We start from the raw sequence: 19,265 nt of genomic DNA on the forward strand, positions 1-19,265 counted from the left end.
CGTCACCTCCGGAGCTGCATCACTTAGTTTTCCAATTGGGAGCGGCTGCGAGAAGGCGACAGGGGGGAACGAGAGCGGCGGCCCTGCGGGGACGGAGAACGGGAGAATCAGCGTGGAGGGGGTACGGCTGGTGCAGACGGTTCAGACGGGGCGCGGGTCGAGAAGTTGTGGGATGAGGCGGGACTGTAGAAGGAGGGGAAGACGTTGCGGGGCGTTGAAGACCATGGACTGCGGCAATGACGGGCGATGTGGCCAATGCGAGAGCACCGGAAGCAAATGGGACGGTCGTCCGCCGTGCGCCAGTCATTGGGATTGCGGGAACGGGGCAGAGAATAATAGGTGCGACGAAAAGCACAGGGAGGGGGCTGGGGGGTGTCCGGGCTTCTGATGGCGCACACTGCCGGAGCGAGGTTCAGATGAGCGAGTTCCTGCCGTACGACGGCCTGAATCAGCGACACAGCAGGCAGGGTTGTATCAGGGACGGAGGGCGGGGAAATCACAGGTGCGAGGGCCTCCAGTTCACGTCGGAAGATCCGGGTGACTGAATCGGTGACGGCAGGGGCGTCCGAGGGCGTGCGGGATGGTGATCGGTGGTCCTCACAGGAAGATGTCGCGGCCGTGTTGGGAAGGCGAGAAAACGACGGCGAAATGCGGCGGCCTTTGACTTGCTCAAATCGACGGCACTCGTTTATGATGGAGTCAATTGAGGTACAGTCTTTGCTAACAAGCAAGTGGAACGCATTGTCGGCAATGCCTTTGAGCACGTGGCCCACTTTATCGGTCTCACTCATTGCGGCGTCGACCTTGTGACAAAGCGCCAAGATGTCCTGAATGTAGGCCACGTAGCTCTCGGCAGAAGATTGTGCTCGAGTAGCCAGCTGTTTCTTGGCGGCGAGCTGGCGGTCATCAGGTCTACCGAATAGCGTCTTCAACTTTTCCTTAAAGGTGTCCCAACTTGTTAGCTCTTCCTCGTGGGTCTCATACCATACGCGCGCCGTGCCATTGAGGTAAAAGATGACGTTCGCGAGCATTAGCGTAGGGTCCCACCTGTTGTAGTTGCTGACACGCTCGTAGATGTTAATCCAGTCTTCGACGTCCGAGCCATCTGTGCCGGAAAACGTGCCGGGGTCGCGAGGAGGAGCCATGATGACGAAAGGAGTGGTAATGGGGGTAGTGGGGCTCCTTGACCGGCCGGGTTGAGCCATGGTGGTAGTCCAGGCCTGACGAGTACTACGAAGCTGCGTGGTGGGCGCAGCGTAAAATCCGCACCTCCACCAAAGATATTACGTGGTCCAGGCGGGAACGACGCAAGAACGCCCGGGCACAGCACACAAGTCAAGAGCACAGGGCGGCCCGCACAGAGCACCAGGCACAGAGCACAGAATCCCAGAGTACGCGCGCCTCCGAGAGACTTCATTCATCTCTTCTTCTATCCGTTGCAATATTAACATCACATGCACAAGCACGTGCTAAATGAACCTGTAATCAAAGTGCACTTGCAGGAGGCTTAACCGGCAGCATGACTATCTGCCGAAGCCACTGCAGGGAGGTCCGTCGAACAAGTCAAGCAGGCCGCAACATGTTTGCTAATGTGATGGGGACATGTTTGATATTAAAAATCCTTCATGGACTGTTATACAGTATTGTGCATTTTTATTGTGAATATTTTAAAAACCTTTCTCACCTCAACCGCTAGCTCGTTTGCGGTGAAACTGCACATAGAGCTTGCGTATTATGGTAACTTTTGTATCGTAGCAAGTTTTACAACGGTACTTACTTAGCTGAGCTGTGCATGATGTGAAAACGTAATCGTTTGCGTCGAGATCGGCGAACCGAAACCTGCAAACGGTGTTTTTTCGCTGGGGCGGCAGTGGTGCCATCTGGTTTCTGCTGTCACCCTTTGATTCTTTTGGAGTGTCACGAAAGCAAATGATATGAGCTGAAATGGATAAAGTCACTCGGCAGAAAAGGAGATCAAACAATATTTTTTGGCCCCGCCGCGGTGGCTCAGTGGTTAGGGCGCTCGACTACTGATCCGGAGTTCCCGGGTTCGAACCCGACCGCAGCGGCTGCGTTTTTATGGAGGAAAAACGCTAAGGCGCCCGTGTGCTGTGCGATGTCAGTGCAGGTTAAAGATCCCCAGGTGGTCGAAATTATGCCGGAGCCCTCCACTACGGCACCTATTTCTCTTTCTTCTTTCACTCCCTCCTTCATCCCTTCCCTTACGGCGCGGTTCAGGTGTCCAACGATATATGAGACAGATACTGCGCCATTTCCTTTCCCCAAAAAAAAACCAATTATTATTATTAACAATATTTTTTGAAAGGTAAAGCCTCGTTAAATCAGTTGTTCTGATATTTTTTCCGCTCAGTTAGCCGAAAATCTTGAAGCGCTTCAGTTGAAGCAGACGAAATGGCCGGAATGGCATATTCAAAAGACCCGCGCTTCTTGCAACGCTCGCCTCGGCGGCTTGTCGTGACGCTTTCCACTACAGAAAACAGACGATGCCACTGCCGCCCCTCAGTGAAGAACGGCGCTTCCGGGTTAAGGTTCACCGATCTCAACGCAGATGATTAAGTTTTCGCATCATGCATGGCTCAACTAAGTAAGTACCATTGTAAAACTACGATACAAATGTTACCATAAAGCGCAAGCTCTGTGTGCAGTTTCACCGCAAACGAGCTAGTGGTTGAGGTGAGAAAATTTCCGAAAGTATTCACGATAAAAATTAACAAAACTGTATATCATTGCAAAACATCTCATCATGCACCTATTTTCACAACAAACTTACAGCAATGTCCACTCAAAATTATACCTATCTCAGCAGTGCCGCACGCACAATCATGCTGTTGCATCACATGCAATAGTATCAGCACCGACTTAAGGCGCTTTCGAAAAGAGGGTAAGTTACCATGGTAGAGCAAGCAATCTCAATGCAAGTTCACTGCTCGTGGAACAAATTGTGACAGGTCATTCAGCGCCCAAGTTCAGTACGAGAAATAAGGTCGGGACATGAAAAGAATAGATTGATATACATAATGTTGCAATCGAACATTACAAAGCAGCACAGCGGAGAATCCGCTAAGGTGCAGTATAATTTAAGCATGCCTTGTTTCAGACCCAAAAACTGGCAAACTTGGCGTAGTCAACAGCAGCACACATTCAAGAAGAGGGAGCAGAAATGTATAGTGAGAGAGCCAACATATAGGTGACATATCCTGCACTAGTCAACTTGTTAATTTTGGCTCTTGCTCTTCAAGACCTGTTGCCATAATTTGTGATGCACTATCTTTAAAGTTAAAAACGGGTCCCTTTCATGTTATGAACCTATGCTTTTTTTTTCATGTATTCTGTTTTCTGACCATATTTGTATGAGTTTAAATAGCTACTGCATAATTTCTCACACAAGTGAACATATTCTGTAATTCTGAGCAGACTCACTGCTTTTCTATTGTACAGCATGGGCCCAAGCCTAGCTGAGAAGGCTAAGGGTAAAAATAATTACAGTTTTTCAATTTATTTTAATGCAAGAGCCTTACTAGCACCATTAGACAAAATTCCAACAGTGACTGTCGTTGTTGAGGCCAAGAGACGGTCCCAGAATGATGGTGTCGCAACAGCTATCGTCTAGCCACCAAGGCGGCGAATGTGACAACAGCATGCACAACAGATACCAGGAGCAGCCACCCCCCCCCCCCCCCGACTCCTCATCGCTTCCTAAGCACCACCTGCTCGTATGGCATAACTGGCGGACCTCCTTGTGGCGCCAGTTTCCCGGCTTGCATATAGAAATTGTAATGCAACTGTTTGTTTTTAAGCACTCTGGGCGATGTCATACGATTTCCCGTTGCACATGGCACACATATGCTAGTCAAGTTTGAGGCTAGCTTGCGAGAGGTATTCTAACATACTTAGCTTGGTGTCAGAGATGGTCTATGGTTCTCAATCCATCAAAGCGCAAAATTATGTCCATCTGCCGCCAATCTAACCCTTCTAAAACGTTCGATTACAAGATTAGTGGAGTTTCATTAGAGAACATTTCATCTTATAATTAACTCAGTGTTCACATCACTAACAACTTATCCTGGCGCATGCACATCAAACATGCAAACCGTGCCCTTGGTTACATACGTAGAAACTTCTCTCAGGCTCCATCCCATTTGAAGTTACTTTTATATCAAACACTAATACGGCCAAAGCTAGAATACGCATCATCGATATGGGACCCTGCATAACTCACCTTAATCGATGCTATAGAATCTGTTCAGAATCGGTCAGCTCGCTTCATCCTTTCCAATTATTCTCACACGGCTAGTGTTTCTTTAATGAAATCTAAACTTGGTCTGACTAATCTCGCAGTTCGTAGAAATATTTCACGCCTCAGTTTTTTCCACAGTATTTTCTTTCATAATGAGACACTAAAACAGGAATTCTTTTCTTCTATACCATCAACGTATCATCACGTGTTGATCATCCATATAAATAAAGTTGCCATCCCAACCTGTAAAACGAATGTGCTTTTTAATTCTTTCTTACCGAAGACTAGCACTGAGTGGAATCACCTTCCACCCCATATCGCATGCATTGAAGACGCGTCATCCTTCAAGCCACTTATCACCAAGTGTGTCATCGAACAAGCATCGGCATAATGATTTTTGCTTTTCTTTTGCCTGTACTTTTTTATGTATTTTTTCTTTTTTCACCAACCCCTCTATAACGCCCTGCGGCCCTGAGGCTGTTGTAATAAATAAATAAATAAATACTACTTAAGATCTCATGATGCACCTCCAATTGTGTGCCTTCCTCGACATTTTTATCAAAGTTGCGATTCAGCAGTTCATCATTGAGCTGCCGGTGGTGTCATATGATTTCTCATTGCATATAGCATACATCTCTTAGTCAAGCTGCAGGCTAGGTCGCGAGACGAATTCTAACTGACTACATAAGTACTTTAATGGTGTGGTGGTTAACGACTTTCGTTTCACAATTGTGATGCAACTGTTTGCCGTACAGTATTCCGGCTGGTGTCACACAATTTTTCGTTGCACATAGCATACAGCTGCTAGTCAAGTTGGAGGCAAGCTGGTGACAGGGGTTCTAACCAATAACATATAAGCTTTGAATGAGACATTCATGCTTTTGCTTTCACAGCATGTAAGCAATATTAAGTGCCCTCTGTATTATTTTTGGTGCTAGAATATAGGATAAAATTGATTTTATTCAGTTTAATTTGACCTCGCAATCAACATTAGACACACTACTGGCCTCTGACATCACATGGTCTTCAATATATTGTGACAATATAACCAAACTGAAACTTTTAAGTAGAAGAAAAAAAATGCGGCAATTTTAGGGCCCCAATACTGTTTGGCTTATTAAAGTCCGATACAACTTAAATCTGTAGTGAAGCTCGGTCCGATGATTGCCAAACACTGTTCTTCCATGACAAGAAAGTAAAATAGTTTGTCATAAAAGCTCTTTCTTGTTAACCAAAACAAAAAGCTAGCCACAAGACGAAATATAAGCTCAAGAATTTTGACGACTCTAGCTTGTTTGGTATATGTAGTCAAACATTAAAAAGCTGATTTCGTCTGGTATTGTGACTGGTCAGCAGAGTAATACGGATGGACTGCCGCAGACCATGGTCCACTGTTACGAACTCCCATTTATTATAAGCTGTATATCCCACTTTATTTGGTACTTCATAATCTGTTGGGTATTGCACTAACTCTTAAGAGCAATCTCATGCAAAGCACGTTTGCAACATTGAAAAATGGGGAACCCGGAGACATAATGGAAGCCTTCATCATGCTGACAAGGAAAGAGGCGGAATACAACAGCAGAGCCCTGTCTATTGCTCTGACCAAGAAAAAATTCTCCTATCTGAACTCAAGATGCCAAGTGAACAAAGAACACATTCTCAACCCTTGAGCCCCCGTCATGTTTGCAGTCTGTTTTTGTGCCTCTTTTAAAGCAATCTTGTTAATGGTCCTGTTCAGCAGCGACCCCAGAGTCACGTGACCTTGCGATGTCACCACAACCTGTCCACTGTGGTAGGCGACAGATTACTGGTTGCGAGAAGTTGCTCAGGAAGAGCAGCGTCGGTCTCGCAAGCACACCACCGGTACAGCCACCTGCTAGGCAATGGGGCATCGCTTGAACTGCTGCACCACAGTGCCAGGAGTGGTATGAGAACTCCCCGCAATCTATGAATGTAAAGCAGAGAATGAATGACTAATTCTGCATATACAGGCATGCAGGCGTCCGGCGCGGCGGCTCAGTGATTATGATGCTTGGCTGCTGACCCGAAAGACGCGGGTTCGATCCCGGCCGCGGCGGTCGAATTTCGATGGAGGCGAAATTTTAGAGGCGTGTGTACTGTGCGATGTCAGTGCATGTCAAAGAACCCGAGGTGGTCGAAATTTCCAGAGCCCTTCACTATGGCATCGCATCCCTCATAGACTGAGTCGCTTTGGGACGTTAAGCCCCCATAAACCAACAGGCATGTAGACAAAACCTCGGTGACAGAAAAGGAGTACTTGAGCGGGAGAGATCTCTGATGCTATCGTAGTGTACTCAAGTGTTATGTGATGGTGCAAGAAAGAACAGTGTCCATGTCAGCAAATTATAAGCAAAGAAGACCTCAGGCTGCTGAAGGGACCCATTAACACTATTTCATCATACCTTGAGCCGGAGCTCAAATGTCCCCTCAAGTTTTCACCGAGTAAGCTGTATAAGCAATAAAATATTTGCTAGCGTACTCTGAGTTAGAAGAGATAAACTCACCCAGCAATCTGATAAGGCAAGTAGCATGCTGCTGAGCAAGTGGCAGCTGCAGCTTGGACAGCAGCGACTGGAGCAGTGGAAGAAGCTGTTTTCTCAGCACCCACGGCAGAATAGAATTGGGCGACCGCCGGCAGATCTCTTCCAAGGCCTTGCGAAGCTCCAGGCAGGTGTCTGGCCCCAAAAAACAACGGTCACATGCTTGGAACCACAATTCCATGACTAACAATCACGGCCATGCAAGTACTGTTGCGTGTGTATGTACTCCCCCACAGATCGAAAACGGCACGTTCACCATTTCCAATGATGCGAGAGCTGAAGATGCTTGGGTCTTACACAGTCTCTTAACCCCATAATGGGTGCTGGGTAAGATGCAGACTCCTTCAGATCACCCAAAGAAAGCACTGGTTGCAGGATCAAACCCCAGCTGCGGCATATGCATTTCAGTGGAAAGGAAAAGGAAACTGCTCGTGTATTGTGCGATGGCAGCACACCTTAAGAGCCCCAATGGCTTAAATTAATGCAGAGCCCTCCACTACAGTGTATCTTGACACGCACATGCAGCTCCCAAAGGTCAAGAACATTACCGCAGAGAACGCTGGTTCATCAATCTCACCAGGCAGTCTTGTATTAATAAATTTTGCCTTAATCAAGATGATACTAGCGTAAAAAACACCTCTAAACTCAGTTTCTTTGTAACCATCACAGGGTCAAAAAATATGGGAGCTAATTATACGATGTGATGTGACAAATCTGCATTAGTAGTATTGGCTTCACATTGTGCTGTAACAATTTCGCTTTTACAATCATCCCCTCTGCAGTGTGCCTTTGAATTTGATTTCACGGGTTCCAGGGCGGAGGCATTGGACACACAGAAAGCAGGGCTCTTGCTGAATGAGAGCTATAACCAAGAACTGCACACTTTCACTGCATCAGTAAACGCATGCCTTCCCGGAACAATTCCTTGAGGAGTTCACAGCCAGAATGTGCCCCTGAGCAGATTCAAAGTTGGTACACTGCCCCAGATCATGATCACACCGCCATCATCATCCTCGTTTTACGCCCACTGCACGTCAACGGCCTCCACCGGATGCCTCCAATCAGCTCTGTCCAGTGCAAGCCGCAGCCATCCTGATCTCACCTGGCCACCCGGCTACTGAAAGTGCAACGAAAGAGCCTGGCCGAAATAAAGGAAAGGAAATGGATATGGGCTGGGCCTGTGAATGCAGAGGACAACTAACCGACGGTCCCTTAAACGTAACAGAGTGGATTCCAAGAAGCGTAACGAGGGTAGCTCCTAGGTTACACTTACTGTCTTTTGGAATCCACTCTGTTACCCTTAAGGAACCATTGGTTACTCGTCCCCTGCATTCACACATGCCCTGCCCATATCCATTTCCTTTTCTTGATTTCAGCAGCCAGGATACCATCTATTCCACAACCCACGCCCTTTCGTCGAGGCCTCGGCACGAAGTGCTCCAAGAGCCAACTCCCTCACCCATGCACTCGTGGGTAGTCAGCAGGGGATGCAGGAGATCATCCACCAGTGGATACAAGTTCCCGTCGAAGCAGGGCAGAGGTCCGAGCTTATCCAGCACCGTTTTGCAATATGACAGGAGTGTGTCGCTGAGCTCATTGGATGGGCACCGGTGCAGCACGTAGCTGATGACATTCCTCACTGGGCCTGCATTCGACATGTACAGACAGTGGGGCGGTTGTTGGCTGAAGGACCAAGCAAAGCCTCTGCGGGCAAGGTCCCCTTCCTATGTCCCCCACTCTAAGCAGAGAACAGTGAAAGGGCATGTTGCAGGACTTATGCCAAGAAGTTGCATCAACACAGCCTTTCAAATATTAATAAGGATAAATTTGGAAAAGCATGCAGTTCATGACCAATAATCAGCCTCAAATATGACAACAGAAGTTATAAAAGGGTTAACATGGCAAACTGAAGGGAAGCAGCTTCCTCAAGTATTCCGTGTGTCGAAAATAGTTTTCTTTTTTTCTACAATCTGCAAAAAGCTGCGATGCACGAAAACATGAAACAAAAAAACAAAAGACCGTTAACATCATAGGATACACTGCATGCAGTGCGCCCAACAAAGACCATTGCATACACCAGAACAAACATCTCAAGAACCAAACATAAAACTATCACTGCACACAACCTGTTTCTGGTCACCCATAACAAATCGCCTATTCCTGTTTGAGAAAGTGTGAAAAAAAAAGCAATGCTACAAGGGACTTTAGTGTAGACCTTTAAGCCCTACACTAAAGTTGGACAGACAGAAAAACCGGATTTGCCCAGGACTGCAGTGATACTCTGAATCTCTTCTGACGAAGGATCACTTAGTGTTGAATTTGAGACGCTGGTTAGAGCGTACGAGCTTTGAGTCGACCTCTTCACTTGGGAGTGAAACATGAACCACCACTGCAGACTAAGTGTTCAAAACTGGGTTTGCCCTCGAAAGTGCGCAGCGAGGTTTGCGGAGCCTCCTCCAAGCACACACCCCAGAAGCCGGGCGCCGGGCCATGGTTGGCTTGTACCCATTTTTACCGGTGGGTGTTCGGCAGTGGGTTTCGAACCAACCACGTACCTCCCGGAGCTGAAGCGGACGCCCAGACCACTACACATTAAGGTTGAGGACAACTTGTTTCAGTTATAGCTCTCAATAAAAACTGATTCTCTTTGACTCTTTCCAGCTACCCTGATGTTGATATGGCACCAAAAGACGTTTATCGCCAAAAAAATTGAATTTGAAAAATTTCTCTGCCAGTTGATTCAAATTCGTGATGTCCTTGCCAAAAAAGGTCGGGTTGCCTGTTTTGAAGCGCATGGCGGAGTAGTGTTGCCTCTGGTATCCGCACCCAAAAATCAGTGCTAACGTGCAAGCATTTTACTTGTGAAATCAGCTGGTGGTGGTGACACTGGTATTATGTTTCTTTGGACTTTTCTACAGCATATATAAGCTTCCTTTACAGTGACAGTGGTCTCTTTGTGATTAGAACATGGCACCCTGCTGATATATAGGACAAGTTTTATTTGTTCAGTTCCTTTAATTAGCAAAACAAGCAAACAATGCTTGCCTGCAGCCAGTTATGTGATACCACTGAATGGCCATGCATATTTTCCACAAATCACATTACTGTGAAAATCCGCTTAGTGAACCATGCTCACACGCGAAGATTACCTGTTCGCCTCAAGGAATTGAACAGCGCGCTGCTATGATCATACGTTGCTGACATCACTGCCACAGGGTGACAGTTATCCTAAGAGAACTGATCACTCCCGCTCCCTTTCAACACAAGAGTACCGTATTTACACGAATGTAAGTCGACTCGAATGTAAGTCGACCCCCCCAAATCACATGTCCGAAAAACAAAAGTTGACGCGAATGTAAGTCGACCCCCCCAATCGCATGTCCAAAAAAAATAACACCGGTGGAGCGCTTCAAAAACGAAAATTTATTGCATAGACGGGCTATTCATCCTCACTTGAGTCATCTTCAGTGGTACTGCTGTCGTCGTCGTCGCCGCTGCGATCCCACAGCACATCGTCCTCCATGGAAAGCCCGCACTTCCTAAATGATGATGATGATGATGCTGGCTATCCCTTTGTATCGGGAGATCAACGGTACTAAAAACCGGATCAAGCCAAGAAGGTAATTAAAAATAAAAATTAAAGAATAAAAACACCTAACATACGCTCATGGCACGTTTTGGTCCCCTGAGCCTTCAAGGAGCGTGACCGTGTCGTGTGCGCCACCAATGTTCCAAACATCGCTTGGTTCGCTCAACCAGCTTCCATTGCGGTGGCTCGTCGGGTCGGTGAAAATCGAGTGCTATTGCTAGTGCCCCGAGGCTCTTGGATCCGCTGATCGCGTCAAGCGGCATGGGGCCTACTGAGGAATTGTCCTGTGCATTCGAAACCGACGGGTGTAGGCCTGCACATTCCAACACGATGTGCTCGACGGTTTTATCAGCGCCTCCGCAAGGTTCACACATCGTGCTCATACCCTCCGTGTACTTTGCTCGAAGACATCGGGTGCGAAGCACACCGCTCCTAGCTTCGCACAACAGTCCACTGCCCCTAGTGTTGTCATACAGGGGCTCTTTTTTGACCTTCGATTTCCCTTGTTGGTAAACAGCCAGGGCTGGCTTCTCGCGGGCCGTCTGCTGCCAACGACGCTGCTCCTCGCATCGCACTTGTTCTCGAATCTTTTGCCGTCCGTTGGGTTGGAAACTTGAAGTGGGGGGGGGGTACCACTCCGTATTTATCCGCCAGACTCCTGGTCGTACGACGGGCCCACTTGGTGTTGACACACCTCAGGTGGACATACTTGAACACTTCCTGCGCCCAGCAGCCATCCTGCATTTTGCTAAGACGACGCTCATAGCTCAGTTTGGCTACGGCTTCCCGTGCCTCAAAAGAGGACCACCCCAGATCACCCTGACCCGCCTCGTTCGGCCCACTGCCGTGAGCTCCCATGGCCATTCGTCCCACCTCTCTCTGCCGCATCTCCAAACCTTGGCGAGTCACGGAGGATAAACAGATGACTGCGTTGCTGAAGGTAAGGCCTGGCACCGCCACTGCCTTCCATAGCGATCAGGTGACTTCAAAACGGTCGAAAGCCCATAAGGCACGTGAGCTCAGGAAAGCCCGTCGTCTGATGGCCTTCGTCTGGAGTTGCTTCTCGAAATCCTCTACATAGTTGCAGCCCGCCGAGATTTCTATTCCCAGGTATCTGTAAGACGGCAACCAAAGGACACTGTTGTTCTGAAGATGTGGGGTCTCTTGTCCACTGTCCTCGGACGACTCTGGCAGGAATCTGACTGCTGCAGACTTCATGGCGTTGAAACGGAGCCCGAGGCCATCGCCCTCAGATGAGCATATGTCTAGGAGGCTCTGGAGATCTCCCGTGTTGTCCGCAAGCAGTACGTTCTGAAGATGCAGAGGTGGGGTCTCTTGTCCACTGTCCTCGGACGCCTCTGGCAGGAATCTGACTGCTGCAGACTTCGTGGCGTTGAAACGGAGCCCGAGGCCATCGCCCTCAGATGAGCATATGTCTAGGAGGCTCTGGAGATCTCCCGTGTTGTCCGCAAGCAGTACTATATTGCCAGGTGGCGTTCGTGGCGCTCGGAAAGAAGACGACGCTCGTGGTGCTCTCGTTTTGAAAGACGTTGAAGTTCGCCGTCTCGCCAACTGAAGGACGTGCTGCCGAGCCCTGCCTTCTAACAGGTTCCCTCTTGTCACCAACACCGTGACAAATCTGGTGGAGGTCGGATCGATCTCATGTCCCGTACCCCAACCGTTAGTCGGAGCTCCAGTCCAATTCCCGTCACGACGCCTGTTCACCGTACTCGCCGCCGGATTCGAGGCTTACCCCCCGAGCCTGTTCCATCCGGTATGTCCACGGAGCAACCTGCCTTGAGCATCCCAATGCCTGGGGCGTCGACACCCTACTTCACGCTCCAGAACCCCCGCATCCCGAAGTCCTTCCACGGCGACATCTTTGAAGACGTGGAAGACTGGTTGCAGCACTACGAGCGCGTTGCCGCATTCAACCAGTGGGATGACGCCGCCCAGCTCCGGAACGTCTACTTTAGCCTGGAGGACGGCGCTCGGATTTGGTTCGAGAACCGCGAAGATCAGCTGGTCTCTTGGAGTGAGTTCCGGCGTCGGCTCCTAGACACATACGGCAGCTCGGATCGTCGCGAACGGGCAGAACGCGCTCTGCAATCTCGCGTTCAGCTGCCCAATGAAAATGTTGCAGCGTATGTCGAGGACATGACGCGCCTTTTCAGACGCGCGGACCCTGCAATGCCCGAGGACAAAAAACTGCGCCATCTCATGCGTGGCGTCAAGGAGCAACTTTTTGCCGGCCTTGTCCGCAGCCCTCCGAAGACTGTCGCCGAGTTCCTCACTGAGTCTTCCACGATCGAGAGGGTTCTTCAGCAAAGAGCATCCGCGTACGATCGACCCGTATCCGCCGCCTCCGTTTCCAGCGAGTTACCGTTCCACGGCACCGATGCCTCCCGGATACGCGATCTCATACGGTCGATTGTGCACGAAGAAATCCGGCAGCTGTACGGGGCCCCTACCACAGCTCAAAGCTCCATGGCGACCTTTGTCCGTGAGGAGGTGCAGCAAGTGCTCCGGCCGTCCTTACCTGCCGGTGAGGCTCGTCCATCCCCTCCTCCTTTCGCGCCTGACCGTCGTCTCACCTACGCCGAAGCCCTGCAGGCCCCTGCTCCAGCACCGGCGTCCTTCGTTCCGGCTCCTGCTGAAGTGCCGGGGCCGCCTGCACCCGTGCTGCAGTACGTGGAAGCTCCCCGACCGTCCGCGCGCAAAGCCGACGTGTGGCGCACATCCGACAGACGCCCCCTATGCTTTCACTGCGGGGAACCAGGTCACCTGTATCGGCACTGCCCCTACCGCCGTCTGGGCCTCGAAGGGTTTCCCCCCGATTCTCCTCGACCCCGCTATGGCGAACGACCCAGGGCCGTCGCGGATTTTCTTGAACACCAACGTTGGCAACAGTCTCGTCGCCAGCGGGCTCGATCCCCATCGCCCGGGAGTCGTCCTTCACCTTCTACCGCGAGTTTTTCCCGGGCGGCGCAAGGCCGGTCGCCCAGCCCACGGCGGGAAAACTGCAACCAGCGACCTTAGGGGGTGGGCTCGCTGGACGTCGTTCTGAGGGGGACCCCCCATCGCCGCGGGCACGACATGCCGACGCCTCGCGGGTTCCGAAGTCCGCGGTCACCATTCACTCCGACACAGCGACACTCCCTCGACATAACGACGCTTCGACGGTTCCGAGGTCCGCAGTACCCGTTCGCTTCGACACATCGACACTGACACATGACGGCGCCTCACCGATTCAGACGCCCGCATTCTCCGATACTTCCGACGCACTGACCCTATTAGAAAGCACACGCCACGCCGACGAACTACCGGTGGCACAGCCTACAGACAACGACGCCTGTGCCCGATCATCCTCTCCGGAGCCTGCATCTCGTGAGCGGCTTTCCTTAGACATACCTGTGATGCTGGATGGTCACCACGTTCGAGCGTTATTAGATACTGGTGCTGATTATTCGATTTTAAGCAGCCAGCTCGCCGCCGTCCTCAAAAAGGTTCTCACGCCATGGGCTGGCACACACGTTCGCACTGCGGGCGGTCATTTGATTGCACCTCTCGGCATGTGCACCGCCCGAGTTCAAATCCGGGAGTCCACATTTGTCGTCTGCTGTCTTGTTCTGAATAACTGTTCGCGCGACCTCATCTTAGGTGTCGACTTTCTGCGTGAATATGGGGCGATTATTGACCTACGCGATAACAAGGTCACGTTTTCAACTGAGAGTGCTGTCGCCCTCCCCAACGCGCCGCGACCAAGCCAGACACTTCGAGTTTCTACGGACACAGTCACCCTGCCGCCTCGAACCAGCGCCTTCATTACGGTTGAGTGCGAATCATTTCAAGACGGTGACGCCATCGCCGAAACCAACCTGTCATTACTGTTGACGCAAGGCGTGTGCGTGGCCCGCAGTCTGATCCATCTTCACAGTGGCCAGTCACAGGTACTTGCTACCAATTTTTCGCACGAGCATCGGCATCTTTTTCGCGGCACTTCCGTAGCCTTTATCGAACGCATCTCCGATGTTTCCGAGTGCTTCTCCTCAGAACCAGTGCAGCCTCCTTTTCCCCTCGAGAGCCTCGATGTCAACTCCGCGCTGTCAACCAGCCAACGGGAGCAGCTGTGTGCACTATTGCTCGAATTCAGACAGTGTTTCGCCTCCTCGTCGAAAGTGCGTCAAACTACCATAGCCAAGCACCACATCGTGACGTACGATGACGTACACCCGATCCGTCAACACCCCTATCGGGTATCGTCTACAGAGCGCGAAGTCATTAAGTCCCAAGTTAAGGAGATGCTCGAAGATGACGTTATTCAGCCTTCCAACAGCCCATGGTCCTCGCCGGTCGTCCTCGTTAAAAAGAAAGACGGCACCCTCCGTTTCTGCGTCGATTACCGGAAGCTGAATGCAGTCACGAAGAAGGACGTTTACCCATTGCCACGTATTGACGACTCTCTCGACCGCCTTCGGCGCGCTCGTTATTTTTCGTCCATCGACCTAAAAAGTGGCTACTGGCAAATTGAGGTCGATGAGCGGGATCGTGAGAAGACGGCCTTTGTCACTCCCGACGGCCTTTATGAATTTAAAGTTCTACCTTTCGGTCTTTGTTCTGCGCCTGCCACATTTCAGCGGATGATGGACACTGTCCTTTCTGGTCTTAAATGGCAGTGTTGCCTAGTCTATCTCGACGACGTGGTGGTTTTCGCCGACTCATTTAGTCAACACCTTGATCGCCTGCGGACGGTCCTCGAAGCCCTTCGTTCAGCTAACCTGACATTGAAGCCCCAAAAATGCCACTTCGGTTACCAGGAGCTGAAATTTCTCGGCCATGTCGTCAGCGCCGCCGGCGTGAAGCCCGACCCCGACAAGCTGGCCGCGGTTGCGGAATTTCCACTGCCACGTGACAAGAAAGCTGTTCGGCGCTTCCTAGGGCTCTGCAGTTACTATCGGCGTTTTATCGAAAATTTCGCTGACCTCGCAGAACCGCTGACTCGCCTCACCCGTGACACCACACCTTTTGTTTGGTCCCACGAGCAAGAAATGGCTTTCGCCGAGCTCCGCCTGCGACTTCAAACGCCGCCCGTTCTTGCCCATTTTGATGAGCGAGGTGACACTGAGATACACACCGACGCCAGCAACATCGGCCTCGGCGCGGTTCTCGTGCAACGCCAGGATGGCGTTGAACGAGTCATCGCTTATGCAAGCCGCGCTCTGTCACGCGCAGAGATGAACTATTCGACGACAGAAAAAGAATGCCTCGCCATTATTTGGGCTGCTGCGAAATTTCGCCCCTATCTTTATGGACGCCCTTTCAAAGTGGTCACTGACCACCACTCCTTGTGTTGGTTGACCAACCTGCGTGACCCGTCTGGACGCCTGGCGCGATGGAGCCTTCGCCTGCAGGAGTTTGACCTCACCATTATTTATAAGTCCGGACATAAGCATGAAGACGCCGACACCCTCTCTCGTGCGCCTGTCGAACTCGCAACCCCCGACACGGACGACGACATCAGTTTCCTTGGGGCTATCAATTCTTCTGATTTCTCAACCCAACAACGCGCCGATCCAGTGCTACGACCCCTCATCGATTATTTGGAAGGCCAGCCAGCCACCGTTCCTAAATGTTTTTCTCGACACCTGTCGTCGTTTTCCCTGCAACGAGGCGTGCTCTATAAGGAGAACCCTGGTTCCAGTTCGCGCGCGTATCTCCTCGTCGTGCCGACAACACTTCAGGAGGAAATACTTTCTGCGTGCCATGACGAACCAACCTCTGGCCATTTAGGATACTCTCGCACGCTTTCCAGAATCCGCCAGCTGTTCTACTGGCCCAAACTCGCCACTGTTGTCAAACGCTATGTGCAGAGCTGTCGGCAATGTCAGCGCCGTAAGGCCCCGACCGCCAAGCCTCCGGGACTCCTCCAACCTATTGCACCACCACGCGCCCCATTCGATCAGGTCGGCATTGACCTTCTCGGTCCGTTCCCTTTGTCCTCGGGTGGCAACCGGTACATCATCATTGCCATAGACTACCTCACTCGATACGCCGAGGCCAAAGCCTTACCCCGTGGCACAGCGTCCGAGGTTGCGGATTTCTTCGTGCATCAGATCGTACTTCGGCACGGCGCCCCGACCTACGTCATTACCGACCGAGGAACCTCATTTACTTCCCAGATGATGGCCGAAATTTTTCAGCTAAGCGGGACGACCCACCGGAAAACTACTGCTTACCACCCGCAGGCAAATGGGCTGACAGAGCGGCTTAATAAGACTATGGCGGACATGCTGGCGATGTACGTCGATGTACAACACAGGAATTGGGATACGATCATACCGTACGTGACATTCGCCTACAACACAGCAGTTCAAGAGACGACCCGTTTCACACCGTTCCGCCTCCTCTACGGCAGGGAGGTTCAGACGATGCTCGACGCAATGCTCCCTTGCGCAACCGATGACCATCTTTCTGCTGACGCTGAGGAGTTTACCCACGAAGCCGAGCAGGCTCGTCAGCTAGCCCGTATTCACATCACCCAGCAACAAGACAAAGACTCGCGGCGATACAACCTCCGGCACAGACAAGTCTCCTACCATCCCGGCGACCAGGTTTGGGTATGGATACCTGTTCGACGACGCGGCTTGTCCGAAAAACTCATTTGCCGCTATTTCGGTCCCTACAAAGTCTTGCGGCGCGTCAGCGACGTTAATTACGAGGTAGAACCGGACGCTGAACTTTCCCAGCAGAGAACCCGTCGAAAGCCCCGTCCAGAGATCGTCCATGTTTTGCGCCTGAAGCCGTATTTGGCACGGGGACCCACCCAGAATCTTCGTGCCTCTCTTGTGTGATTAATTGTGCTTGTGTGTGCTTGTGTGTGTGCTTGTGTTCGCGCGCTCTTCTGCGCGTGTTTTTTTTTTTAAGAGGGGAGGAATGCCAGGTAGCGTTCGTGGCGCTCGGAAAGAAGACGACGCTCGTGGTGCTCTCGTTTTGAAAGACGTTGAAGTTCGCCGTCTCGCCAACTGAAGGACGTGCTGCCGAGCCCTGCCTTCTAACAGGTTCCCTCTTGTCACCAACACCGTGACAATATCGTCTGCATACAGGAGGGCTGGTAGCCTGCGAGTACGAGTGGCGCCATCCCTCATGTAGGTGAGGCTGAACCCAACTCCGCTCTCCACAAGGCGCTGCTCCATCCCCGAGATAAACAACATGAACAGGATTGGCGACATAGGGCAGCCCTGACGCAATCCCCTAGACACGCTGATTGGCCTGGTGGTTGAGGCCCCCCAGTGGATCACAGCCTGGGTTTCAGTGTATAAAGCCTTCACCAAGTGTAGTAGCGGTTCTGGGATAGCCTGTGCCTCCAGGACCTCCCACAGTCGATCGTGCTTCACTGAGTCGTATGCCTGGGCTATATCCAGAAAGCCCAGTACCAGCTCTCACTTCTCTTTGGCGGCGATCTCAATTGAAGATGTCACAACGAAAAGGTTGTCTTCCAGTCGGCGATTGGGTCGAAAGCCATTTTGCAGTTCGCCCAGAATTTGAGCATTTTCCGCTCATCTCTGTATGCGAGCTCGCAGAATGTGGCAAAACAAGCGATACAATGCAGATGTTATTGCAATGGGTCTATAGCTTTTCAAGAGGGCCTTGTCTCCTCCTCTCTTTAGTACCAGCTGTATCCTTGAGCACCGAGCAGTGTCTGTGGTCATTACATAGTTCAAGGCTTCCCTGAGCTGTTCCCGTGTTCTTTTCTCCATCTTTTTTATTAGTAATGGTGGTATGCCATCCAGCCCTACTGCCGAGCTTCGCGCCACGTGTCGCAGTGCTCGCTTCAGCTCCCCCTCTGTGACTGTGTCACATCCCGATTTGACAGGTGGGCTTGCGGGTGGTAGTGCTGCACTATCCTGGCCTATCAGGGATTGGAACTGGTGGGCCATATGTGTTTCAATGCAGCCCAGGAAGGCTGCTTCCACGTACTCCTCCCCTGTGGTTGGTTCTCGCAGGGTCACCGTGTCAGCTTTAGCCACTGGCTGAAGTGTCTCTCTGGGTAAAAAAGGCAATAACTGCAGTAAAAGCTAGCCGGCCAATCCAGAAGACATAGACCTAAAGCATGGTGGGACAAAGAGGTGTCCAATGCCCTAAGGCAACGTAAAGTCACTTGTAGAGAGCTTCGACATGCCACACTGTGGGGCACACCTGAAATAATAAATAGGCTGTGGGAGGCATACATTGAAGCGAAAAAGCATATGGTCGCTTTGGTACAACAGAAGATGCTGGCAGTTAACAGAAAGCTCCTCCATGAAATAAAATCAGCTGGCAGAGATGGCCCAGCGAAATTCTGGCGATATATCCAGACCACGACCGCACCGCGACATTGCGTGGAATGGCCGCCCAAGCGGAAATCACCCACCCGCACACAGCCGCCAGGGAGGCTCTCTTCACGCTCCCCGTTGGCGTATGTTCCCGCCCTTCTGCCGCCAGCCACTCGTACTCACGCCGGAGCAAGTCCTTGAATGGCTTGTTAATGCCAACTTCTAGCGGCTGCAGCTGCCCCGTCAGACCGCCAGGAATCACCAGCATATCTGTATCTTCTTTTCGGAGCTCTGCCTTCACTTTCACGGTAAGGTGGTCGCGAAATGAGTCCAGCACGAGGAGGTTCGGATTGCGATTTTTGAGGGATGCCCCTGGCCTCAAAAGCCACACCCGACGGTACCAATCAATAACTAAGTCGTCCGTCATAAAGCCTTTTTCGTTCACTCGCACAATCACACCATTCGGGAACATTTCCTTTGGCATAGTTTTTATTCTGAAGAGGATGTACGGTCGGAGCTTTGTGCCATCTGCCAAGCATGAT

At 51.1% G+C, this 19,265-nt stretch overlaps 2 protein-coding genes across 3 annotated transcripts in view; one reads left to right on the plus strand and one right to left on the minus strand.

The window, feature by feature from the left end:
• LOC144111955 (uncharacterized) overlaps positions 1-19,265 on the plus strand; it is a 319,997-nt gene that overhangs the window by 132,276 nt on the left and 168,456 nt on the right. The gene's annotated exons all lie outside the window — the stretch shown is intronic.
• The window catches only part of LOC144111938 (uncharacterized), a 28,615-nt gene that overhangs the window by 6,402 nt on the left and 2,948 nt on the right, over positions 1-19,265 (minus strand). For both annotated transcript variants that reach the window (XM_077645029.1, XM_077645030.1), the window contains exons 2-3: positions 8,282-8,467; positions 6,787-6,957 (exon numbers count right to left, since the gene is read on the minus strand). In XM_077645029.1, the coding sequence (XP_077501155.1) occupies positions 6,787-6,957; positions 8,282-8,467 (357 nt within the window). The remainder of the gene's footprint in view (positions 1-6,786; positions 6,958-8,281; positions 8,468-19,265) is intronic.

Source organism: Amblyomma americanum, unplaced genomic scaffold (genome assembly GCF_052857255.1).
Source record: "Amblyomma americanum isolate KBUSLIRL-KWMA unplaced genomic scaffold, ASM5285725v1 scaffold_19, whole genome shotgun sequence".
Classification (NCBI taxonomy): Eukaryota; Metazoa; Arthropoda; class Arachnida; order Ixodida; family Ixodidae; genus Amblyomma; species Amblyomma americanum.